The sequence below is a fragment of the Callorhinchus milii genome, unplaced genomic scaffold (assembly GCF_018977255.1).
Source record: "Callorhinchus milii isolate IMCB2004 unplaced genomic scaffold, IMCB_Cmil_1.0 Scaffold7, whole genome shotgun sequence".
Lineage (NCBI taxonomy): Eukaryota > Metazoa > Chordata > Chondrichthyes > Chimaeriformes > Callorhinchidae > Callorhinchus > Callorhinchus milii.
The window spans coordinates 3,297,532-3,309,403 of record NW_024704748.1 but is presented as its reverse complement, the minus strand read 5'-3'; the positions used below and the strand labels follow the sequence as shown (position 1 = coordinate 3,309,403).

The following is an 11,872-nucleotide window of genomic DNA, read 5'->3' as shown; positions in this document are numbered from 1 at the left end:
GTATCAGTATTAGTGCTATTATTAGTAGTATTAGTGTCAGTATTATCAGTATTAGTACTATTATTAGTAGCATTAGTGTCAGTATTATCAGTATCAGTGCTATTAATAGTAGTATTAGGGTCAGTATTATCAGTATTAGTGCTATTATTAGTAGTATTAGTGTCAGTATTATCAGTATTAGTGCTATTATTAGTATAGGGTCAGTACTATCAATATACTATACTGTATATATAGTATCAGTATTAGGAGCATTGCTGTCAAGAGTATTATTATTGCTGTGCAGAGGGGATGGCCTGTCTATGCCCCGCCCCCTCCCCGACCACCTGACCCCAGCCGGAGGGCCGAGTTCTAGCGCATGCGCAGAGCGGGGTGGCGGGGGGGGAGTGAGAGAGAGAACCTCAGGCAAAGACCACGTGACCAAAGGAGCGACGAGCCGAGGCCGGTGCCACCGCCTCCTCCCTCCGGCCGCGGCGCTGGCTCTGCCGATCGGTTCCTAGCAACCAACCGGAGGAGGAGGAGAGAAGAGGAGGGTAGTGGTGGTTGTTGTTGTTGTTGTTGTTGGGGGGCAACCGACTCCGGTGCCGGAAGGGAAAGGCGGAGGATATTTTTTTTCACATTCCTTCCTTCCTTCCTTCGAAATCTATATTTATAGATATATTTATTGTGTCTGTAAACCGTCAAAATTTAAAATTCGATTTTTTAAAAAAAAACGGCCGCACAGAGAGAGAGAGAGAGAGAGAGCGCGAGGCCGCGCGCGGCAGCCGTGCAACCGGTAAGTAACCCTCACACCCCCCCACCCCCCCCCAACCCAGGGCATCAACTCTAAACTACCCCCCCCCCTCACTAGCTCTAAACTACCCCCCCTCACTAGCTCTAACTACCCCCCCCCTCACTAGCTCTAACCCCCCCCCTCACTAGCTCTAAACTACCCCCCCCCTCACTAGCTCTAATCTACCCCCCCCCTCACTAGCTCTAACCCCCCCCCCCTCACTAGCTCTAAACTACCCCCCCCTCACTAGCTCTAAACTACCCCCCCCTCACTAGCTCTAATCTACCCCCCCCCCCCTCACTAGCTCTAACCCCCCCCCCCTCACTAGCTCTAAACTACACTAGCTCTAAACTACCCCCCCTCACTAGCTCTAAACTACCCCCCCTCACTAGCTCTAAACTACCCCCCCCTCACTAGCTCTAAACTACCCCCCCCTCACTAGCTCTAAACTACCCCCCCCCTCACTAGCTCTAAACTACCCCCCCTCACTAGCTCTAAACTACCCCCCCTCACTAGCTCTAAACTACCCCCCCCCCTCACTAGCTCTAAACTACCCCCCCTCACTAGCTCTAAACTACCCCCCCCTCACTAGCTCTAAACTACCCCCCCTCACTAGCTCTAAACTACCCCCCCCTCACTAGCTCTAAACTACCCCCCCTCACTAGCTCTAAACTACCCCCCCCCACTAGCTCTAAACTACCCCCCCTCACTAGCTCTAAACTACCCCCCCCCTCACTAGCTCTAAACTACCCCCCCCCTCACTAGCTCTAAACTACCCCCCCCTCACTAGCTCTAAACTACCCCCCCCTCACTAGCTCTAAACTACCCCCCCCTCACTAGCTCTAAACTACCCCCCCCTCACTAGCTCTAAACTACCCCCCCCTCACTAGCTCTAAACTACCCCCCCCTCACTAGCTCTAAACTACCCCCCCCACTAGCCCAAATCCCCCCCCCACTAGCTCTAAACTACCCCCCCTCACTAGCTCTAAACTACCCCCCCTCACTAGCTCTAAACCCCCCTCACTAGCTCTAAACTACCCCCCCCTCACTAGCTCTAAACTACCCCCCCTCACTAGCTCTAAACTACCCCCCCCTCACTAGCTCTAAACTACCCCCCCCCTCACTAGCTCTAAACTACCCCCCCCTCACTAGCTCTAAACTACCCCCCCCTCACTAGCTCTAAACTACCCCCCCCCACTAGCTCTAAACTACCCCCCCCTCACTAGCTCTAAACTACCCCCCCCTCACTAGCTCTAAACTACCCCCCCCTCACTAGCTCTAAACTACCCCCCCTCACTAGCTCTAAACTACCCCCCCTCACTAGCTCTAAACTACCCCTCCCCTCACTAGCTCTAAACTACCCCCCCCCACTAGCTCTAAACTACCCCCCCTCACTAGCTCTAAACTCCCCCCCCCCACTAGCTCTAAACTACCCCCCCCCTCACTAGCTCTAAACTACCCCCCCTCACTAGCTCTAAACCCCCCCCTCACTAGCTCTAAACTACCCCCCCCCTCACTAGCTCTAAACTACCCCCCCTCACTATCTCTAAACTACCCCCCCCTCACTAGCTCTAAACTACCCCCCCCTCACTAGCTCTAAACTACCCCCCCCTCACTAGCTCTAAACTACCCCCCCCTCACTAGCTCTAAACTACCCCCCCCCTCACTATCTCTAAACTACCCCCCCCTCACTAGCTCTAAACTACCCCCCCTCACTAGCTCTAAACTACCCCCCCTCACTCGCTCTAAACTACCCCCCCCTCACTAGCTCTAAACTACCCCTCCCCTCACTAGCTCTAAACTACCGCCCTCTCACTAACTCTAAACTACCCCCCCTCACTAGCTCTAAACTACCCCTCCCCTCACTAGCTCTAAACTACCCCCCCCTCACTAGCTCTAAACTACCCCTCCCCTCACTACCTCTAAACTACCCCTTCCCTCACTAGCTCTAAACTACCCCTCCCCTCACTAGCTCTAAACTGGCCCCCGCCCTGGCTCCAAACTTTCTCTGGTTCAAAGCTATTCCTTGAATTTCATCGCCAGCAAAGCATTCTGTCCCTGAATCCACAGACTATTTGTGGGACACTGCTGCGCGTAGTTGGCTGCCGTGTTTCCCCCACAAATGACACAGTCAATGACGTTTCAATGACATGATAAGGCGCTTAATCAAATGCACAGATTATTATTATCATCACTCTCGGCTCCGAGTAAGAAGATTGAGCTCAAGCCTACTTCAGGACTTTGAACTCGTTGCTTTACATCCAGTGCTATATTAGGTGCTGTCTTTTAGATGAGTCGTTATACCGATGTCAGTGCCTGTTCAGGTGGACATTAAAGATCTCACAGCACTTTTTCAAAAAAGGAGGCAGTTTCTGCTGGTGTCCCGGCCAATAATCTTGTCGAAAAAAAAATGTCTGCTTATGGAACATTGCTGTGAGCTAATTGGCTGCTGCATTTGCCTACACAATACGCAGTAAATCCAATGAAGGTCTTTGAGACGTTTCAATGATGTAATAAAACGTTAAATCAAATGTAAGGATTATTATATTATAAACTTCAGAAGCGATGATTCCCCCAACTATGGGTGGAATCTTCTCTGACCTTGTTTTGGACTTGACAAGATGGTAATCCCAGACCTGTTGGATACTGCAGTTGCGTGTCCTCGTTCATTGCCTCTCCTTTCCACACCCGGCTTCATTACTGCTGTTTAAAATGGTCAGTACTTTGTGTCAGACATTAAATGCTGAAGCTTTGACATACACACTCCCCAAATAGTGAACATAACGTTTCTGTACATCTGTCAGTGCTGTAGTACTAAGTAGCTGCCAGCAACATTTCAACTCTCCTGACTTGATATTTTAACCTACGTGCTCAAGTGTCAGAAGATTAAAAAACAAAGTTAAATGCGCCAAGATATACAAAGCGAATGTAAATTAAAGAGTCTTGCCAGGACGTATGGTGGAATGAACGTAAACAGGTTTTAAAAAAAAGAATAACATTCATGGGAAAATCTAATAAAACTAGCATATGAAAATGAAATATTTGGTGCTTGCTACTCATTGTATTTCGATTATTTAGTATTCTTTCAGACTTAAATTGACATTTGGAGTTGACATTATGACTCCTGAGCAGTAGAAGTGAGTTTTTATGGACTGATCTGTGAATGTCAGATTAAAAATTGGTAATTCAATTTTCTGACGTTGGACGATTACTGGGTAGGAGATGGGAGGCGTAATCTTATCGAGGGATTCAGATGGCATCTCAAAAGGAAAGGGCAAAGCTCAAGCAGTCTGTCATTTGAATCCTAACTTAAATTAGTTTCATTGTAATCGCTTTCATGTGGCCTTTTTATTTTTACGTTTCAATTGAAATCTGATCACTTCTATTTCTGTGGGAAAATTGTTTTGTTTACTGATCTCTCCCCCCGCCCCCCCCCCCCCCCCCCCCCGACAACAATGACGAGTGAGAGTGCCTCAGGACCTTAGCCACAATAACAGTCCATTGAGTTGGAGTCCTGTAGCTCAGTGGTTGAGCACTTGCTTTGCAAGTGAGAGACCTGAGTTCAATTCCAGGCAGAGGGCGAAACCTTGGGCAAGTTTCCTTACTCCACACAGAGTCTAATAATAATCCCTCCAAAACCAAAAACAATAATAAATTGGTCATTTTCAATCCACGACTGTTTGTGGGACATTGCTGTGCGCAATTGGCTGCCGCGTTCGCCCACAAATATACAGTCAATTCACTTTACAGTGTGTTCTGTGAAGCGCTTTGGGACGTCCTCCCGACGTGAAAAGCGCTATATCAAATGCAAGGATTATTATTATTATGTACTTGCTGACCAGATTGGATTTGTGACACAATGGCTGTAATTTAATGTTTATTTTACAGCAACGTGTTTCAAATCCTGTTCCCTTTCTAAGTATTTTGGCTACTAAATACTGCTACTAAATACTAAATATAGGGTTGTGTCACCAATAAATATCAGTGGATGAGATTGTGCAGCGCAGTGAGGTCAAAACCTGAACTGCATAACTGACTCAAATTCCGAGGAATTTGACGGGTTGCGGCTGCAGTACACTAAAATCGAAAAGACCACCAGAGATTAGACACGTGAAAAAGAAGTGGTTAAATCACAAGCTTGGATCTTAACTGCTTGTAGATTGCAGGGACGACAAGAGTGAGGTAAGGCATCATAATCTTTGTGGTTCTTGGAAATGCCTTGAGTTTTGATTTCACAACTGAAAATGGTACAGTTTGCGTGTTTGGAGCTCGGAAAGAACACGAGGAGGAAGGTTCAGAGGAGCAAAGATGATAGTGCTATTGAGAGAGAGAGAGAGAGTTTGGGAATGGTTGCGAAAGCTGAGACTTAGTGGTCACCTTCACTGGAACTTTTGCACGTGGAGGTTTGCTGGTAAGGGGCACTTCCGTTAACCTCCCTCACCCAGTCAAATTGTTTGCAGACATTCAAATATTTGGCTTCAGAAAGGAACAAGTGCCTACTTGGGTGAGCTACTGGGAAGTCTGCCATTGGCTTTGGAATAGAGGGTTCAATTAAGGACCGGATGAGAATTGGTTATAATAATAATAATCCTTGCATTTGATATAGCGCCTTATCATGTCTTCTAGACGTCTCAAAGCGCTTCAGAGAATATACTGTAAAGCGAATTGACTGTGTTTCCTGGAGGAAACAAGACAGTCAATTGCGCACAACAGTGTCCCACAAACAATCATGGATTAAGTGAACAAATTATTATTTTTTAAATAATAAGGGATTGTTGCCCCTGGAAAAGTGATCTGCCAATCGACTAACAACCAGGTACCTACTTACTGCTAGGTAAACAGGCATTTCAGTAAGGAAACTTGTCCAATGTTTTGCCCTGCCCGGAAATCAAATCCAGGTTCTCTCGCTTGCAAGGCGAGTGCTTTAAGCACTGAGCTACAGGACTCCATAGAGGGATAGGGAGGGTAGGAGAAAGACAGGTAAACAACCATAAATATAAAAAGTAAATGGGTGTGAATGTCACAAATGCCATTGATAAATTATGCATCTCACCAGGCTGTTCAAATCAAAGTGATATCTTCTGTAATGTGTGGGATTTTGTTTATACAGTGAGTAGGAGTAGTTTACAGCTTGAAAATGTGACTGCAGGACTTACTGCAGGGCTACTTACAAACTTTCCTGTGCGGAGAGACACTTAGAGCCAAGTAACTGCAAGATTAGTATTTAGCTGCCCTCCCCCCCCCCCTTCTTTAAGCGTCTTGTTCAGCTTTTCCAATGATGACTGGCATTGTCCACCAGTGTATTGCAATCCATGGAAAAATCTTAAAAATCAGAAATTGCATCATCATGTGAGATGCATGTGTGCGTGAATCAAAATGTGCAAAAAATTAGTACTTTACGTGGAATATGTTTGTGGATTAATTGTACGAAGAAATACGCAGCTGGGGATGGTGAGTTAGGAAGCTTAACTCCTCATGTGTAGCACAGATCAGTGAGTTACTTTAATTGGATTCCGAGAGGTTAAGAGAAAAATTTGGCTGAAGATGTTTTGTGGGCTTCAAAATTCTTCCAACAAAGTGCTTCAAATTTGTCTCCTGTTCAAGTGTGTTACTTCTAAATATTCTGGACTTCACTGGCTCAATTTACAATGATTATTCCTTTCGTATTGTGTTTTAAAATCACAAGTAGATCATAAATGCAGCACCTGCAATATAAATGTTTTTACAAAGGTATACAAAGAGGCTGTTGCATTTTAACTGACACGTGGAGAAGAATGCCCTTGTGTTTCTAAGAAGACGAGGGATTGAAGAATATTAAGGGGTTTTGAACTATTTTTAAAAAAGGACAGGGTTATTTAGCCTAATTGCAAAATCCTTCAATGGAATAGACTCCAGTCAATGGACAATATATTGACTTGTGAGCCTTTAAGTTCACCATTTACAGTTTTACCATTTTATGAAATCTGAAATAGCACAGTAGAAAGAGAGAAACAAATATACGGGATCAGAGAAGACATAAGTCAATTTGGCAGATCTAAGAGTAAAAATCTGCCCTAGGGATTCTGAAAATGTTAATTGTAGCTTCTGTTTGGAGATTCAAAATAAAACCTGCCAACTTTTGAAGCAAGGTCAGAGCTGTGTTTTCAGGACAGCCAAAGCACTATCCTGATTTCAACAACAAGAACTACTTGCATTTATGTAGTGCCCTTCACACAGCAGAGCACTGACTTTGGTTTACCATCGTAGACAAAGATTTACTTTTGGGCCTTTTGTCTTCTTTCACTCCGAAATGCACCTCCATACCTGTCCGATCTGCTCCACCACCCGCTGCCTCTGCTTGACTGGCTCCGATCTCCTATTTATCCCTTGTCCTCTCCACTCCAGCATCTCTGGCTGTGCCTTCAGTCACTACGCCCCGAAACTCTGGAACCCTCTCCCTCAATCCCTCTGCCTTGCCCCCTCCCTCCCCGCCTTCAAATCTTGCCTGAAGATCTTTTTGATCGTGTTTAAGGTCACCTCACCACTCCTCCCCGTGAATTGACGTCAGACTCCGCCACTGTCAAGCACTCTGGGACGCTACCCCGCTGAAGGACATTAGATAAATGCAAGTTGTTGTTGTTTGCTCATTAATGCCTTGCCCAACGCATATGGCATCAGTGATCAGTGCCCCAAATCTCACCATCACAAGTTAATTCTATACAGTAAAATATTCTACTTGCTCCTCTCAAGGTCCAGTTGTGACTAAAGCAAGTATTGTCAGGTAAAGACTGAGTTCTGATTGAAACTATCTTATTTCTAAGTATTCCTTTAACTAATTAGGTATTGAAATCTTAAATTTTGCAAAAAGAAAAATTCAGTTTTACATCTTTGATTCGTGATTGCTATTTAATTCTTAAATAATGGTATTAAAATTAAAAACAATTCCTGTGCCACTAAAAATATCAATATATAAGTTGACTTTTGTTGCAGTTTGTTTGAATGCAAGTACAGCTTTGCAGCTGAAAGGGTTAATGCCGAAAGACTGTAAAAAGGAAGTGCTGAATCAAATGTTGAATTGTTTTTGGAATTAACTTATTTTGTTGAGTGCCAATGAATTTTTTTTAATATTTATTCAAATTCGATGTTGTGTGAGAACTCCACCAATTATGCAAATACCCCGTGATTGACAGTGGATGTGGGGGCAGTCAAAGGTGGTACAAGATTATTACATGAGAAACTACACCACCCGCATAAGAAATGAGGCAACACATTTGTTGTGTTATGTGGGTTTTGTGAGTGATAGGAGATCCACATACTTACTTGGCATCTACGCTGTTTTTACTCGATGGACGTTAATGTTCCATATGGATTTTTGTGGATGAAGTGCGTGGTAGAAAGAATGTAAGCTGTTTTCTTGAATGCTACTGTGGTGGAACTGCTCTGTTGTGTTATCTGCTCCCAGTAGCCTGCACATAAATCCTAGTGTGGAGGCAGGGGAGAGAGAGGATTCCCAATCCATTCGACGAAGTCGCGTTCACACTGCTATCCATCAAGGCTTTTAGTTTGTACTTACTTACTGTTGTGAAAATACACATTAGGGAAATAACTCTATTTGTTTTATTCAGATAAAAATACTGAGCAAAGTAGCAGAAAATATTGTTTTCTGGTACTTATGTTGTGCAAATCCTTCAGAAATTAGTTTGGGGATATCTGCCGTCACCCTCTGTGTGAAGACTCCTGCTCTCTCATTCAATGAACGATTGTAACTTTGCACTAATATTTTGCTGAAAAGTTGGTTCCGTCATTCTAGTGAGCATTATCAAGCAGGGAGAAAAGTTTTCCAAATTCACCAGTCCGTATGACCAACATTGTTTGCTCGTTTATAGGCTGTAACGCATTTCCCTCCCATTACAATTAAACTTTCAAAGGCAGTATTGTCCTAGTGCATATAATATGGAGTTCTCCTTTAACCGGATTAGACCTGTAATGAAAATACTATTTGTTTTAAACACATATTTTAAAAAAGTAGTAGTTTGGGGAAAGAATATAACTGATACAAATTCTTCTTTTCTCAAGGCAAGGCAAATTACTCAAAAAAGATTCATCCCCATGAAACACTACAAGAATGGCAGATTCCACTGATGAGAAACAAAATTGGTAAGAATGCTTCAGCTATCATGTATTACGTCATAAAGTCACTGCTGCACCCACTGAGGGATATGCAAGTTATGCAGTTGAGTGCATTTCCACGCTGGGAAGAGGGATTTGACAAGACAATATTCTGACTGGTATGGAGCGTCAGGAATATAATTTAAAAAACTGGGATAAAATAAATGCAATTATTGAATATGTTCTTCGGTCCCTCAAGCTCTGAACGCAATACTAAACTGTGTGAATTTGGCTTTTCAAAATGGCCCTCCATTTCATTAAACTACACCTCAGGGAGATCCGTTTTTAAATAGTAAAATACAAAGCTTCCTTTTTGATTTTGTAAGTTCCCACTCGTCTCTGAATAATATAAAACAAGCTGCAATGGACAGTGTTTTCATTTCCAATCTTTCTGATGTCGGTAAGATGTCCCTTTTCTATTTAGAATTGATGTTTGGTTTGCATTTTTTGGGAAACTTGGGTTTGAAATTATAAAGGCAATCAGAAGACGATCTCTCCAGAACTTTGGCTATTTGAACATTTAGCACTTGGTGCATATATCGTTTGATATCACGGAGTGCTGTGGTGTGTAGGTGGGTGAGAAAGATTATGAAGCAAAGCAACATTTGAAGAATCGAGTCTGACCTGATGTTCACAACAGGGACAATGAAGGAGTAAAGGACAAGGATGAAGTAGTTATCACTTGCAAAGTTCCGCTCCAACTAGCAATTATACTTTTTTTTGAGGGGAGGCAACTTCTAATTCATAATTGTGCAATTGGCTGCTGCGTTTTGCTCACAGTCAATCCACTTTGCTATATATTCTGTGCAGAACTTTGAGACGTCTCAAAGACGTGTTAAGGCGCTATATCAAATGCAAATATGATTATTAATAATAATTCTAAGCGACTTCCAGCTTTTTACATTTCCATGTACTTGACAATTTGCTGCCGAGGAACAGTTGCCGGCCATTTCCCTTCATTGTTTCCTCTGATCGTGTGTTTCAGTGAGTCGCCAGGACCCAGCAGCAGTGGGATTGGATTTGATATGGGCGTAAGAGAAATCAAAACTGCAGAAGAGTCAAAAGACGTAACTGAAGCCTGCCCGGCTGGAGTGTCAATGCAGCTGTGGAAAGTATGTCCAGATTACTTCACCATTAAAGCCAACTACACAGAGTGACATCCTATTGAGACAAAGCCACATTTTATTCCCCTTTATTCCGGTCATCCTTAAAAAATTTGGATGTGGATCATGCAGGGACTATTCACTGGGACTGGAGAGCGTTGCCACCAGCAAACATGCATTTCGATCCTGTTCAAATTCTGTATCTTATATGTTTGTTCCCTTGCAGAAATTTAGCAGTTATTTTATTGCCTCATTTTCCAAGTAACTACTGGGAGAGGTGCATTGGACAAAAACAAATGATTACATTTGTATAGCGCCTTTCAAGTCAGGAGAACTTCCCAAGGCGCTGGGCAGATGCTGAGTTGTTCCGCTGCTTTTTTTTTTGTTGTTTAAAAAAAACACCTTGTCCTGTGGCCAAGTATTTTAAGATGCACTCACTATCGTGCCTGGACTTAATAAGTCATGATCAGCAACTCAGTGTGGAAATATTGAATGAATCATGGGTCTCGACTCTGAACGCACTCTGGATTGGCCTAGCCATTGCCAGAAACAAATATTTGTTTGTTGCAAATCCTGGAATAACTTCAACTTGCATCGAATAAATAGGATATCTCATTGTGAAAACTAGTCTCTTCACACTTTTCTTTTTTGAAAACTTAGACAAACTTGCTCTTCAAATTTAACACTCAGAGGTTTCCTTTTGTTATCCCTGTAGAGAGTCACAAGACAAGTTGCTCAGTGGGTTACTGTTGGAACTTAGCCAGCTAAAATTAAGGTGATTACCAGCACAAAACTCTCTCTTACTTCCCCCGCCACCCTCCTGCTTGCCTGACATAGGTATCAGATCAATGAATCCCACTACATTGAAAGTTATCTGCTTGATAGTCGCCGTGGGGCACGTAGGGCGTTATACCAATGCAAGTTGATATCGCTGTGTGTCTTAACCCTTTGTTTTTCATTTTTTTTATATATAAAAAAAGAAATTCCAGGAATTGAGGGAAAGAAAGAATTCCATAACCAAAACCTCATTTAGAAAGCGAGTTCGAGGAAAACGAAAAGCTGGAGATAGAGGTACAGTGTATTATCGGGCAATTTGTTCACTTTATTTCTTTAAAAATAGAGCAAGCAACTGTTAATGGCTCTGTATTTCTATGAGAACAGTACCACAATTGAAGTTGATGGAGTTTTTAATAATCCTTGCATTTCGTATAGCACTTAATTAGGTTGGATGGACGTCTCAAATATTCACGGTGAAATGGAGTGAATGTATTTGTCGGCCAATGTGGCAGCCCAATTACACACAATAATGTTCCTCAAACAGCCATGAAACAAATGACTAATTTTTATTTGGGGGAATATTAGCTAGGAGACCAGCAGAAACTCCTTTCTCTCTTTGAATAGTGCCGTAGGTTCTTTAACGTCCACCTAAACTGGCAGACGGGACCTCAGTTTAACGTAACATCTGAAGGACAGCATCTCTGACAATGCAGCACACCCCCAGCACTGCATTGGAGTGTCAGGTTAGTCCATGTGAGTTCAAGTCCCGACATGGGATTTGAGCCCACAACCTTCTGAGTCAAAGGCGAGAGTGCTACCACTGAGCCAGGCTGACACTTTTGAAGGAGCAGTTTACTGCATTTGATTTTATATATTTACAAAGTTTTCTTTTATGGAATACAGTTGTGTCCTCCTCCTTCCCCGGAGAATTTCATTTAAAAACAATTTATAATTTTTTTTAGAGTTGCCACAATGCAGTTCTAACCTGATTCCCTGGTCCCACTCCCACCCATCTCGATCAGTCTAAGGCATCTCCAATGGGGCGTCGGGGGAAATAATAATATTAATCCTTGCA

At 43.2% G+C, this 11,872-nt stretch overlaps 1 protein-coding gene across 2 annotated transcripts in view; it reads left to right on the top strand.

Moving 5' to 3' along the window:
• Positions 1 to 515: 515 nt before the first annotated feature.
• The window catches only part of fam204a (family with sequence similarity 204 member A), a 36,208-nt gene continuing 24,851 nt past the window's right edge, over positions 516 to 11,872 (top strand). Inside the window, exons 1-4 of one of the 2 annotated variants that reach the window (XM_042337007.1) lie at positions 516 to 772; positions 8,825 to 8,905; positions 9,903 to 10,029; positions 11,001 to 11,091. In XM_042337007.1, the coding sequence (XP_042192941.1) occupies positions 8,874 to 8,905; positions 9,903 to 10,029; positions 11,001 to 11,091 (250 nt within the window). In that variant the 5' untranslated portion in view covers positions 516 to 772; positions 8,825 to 8,873. The remainder of the gene's footprint in view (positions 773 to 8,824; positions 8,906 to 9,902; positions 10,030 to 11,000; positions 11,092 to 11,872) is intronic. The other variant, XM_042337008.1, reaches the window with a different exon arrangement.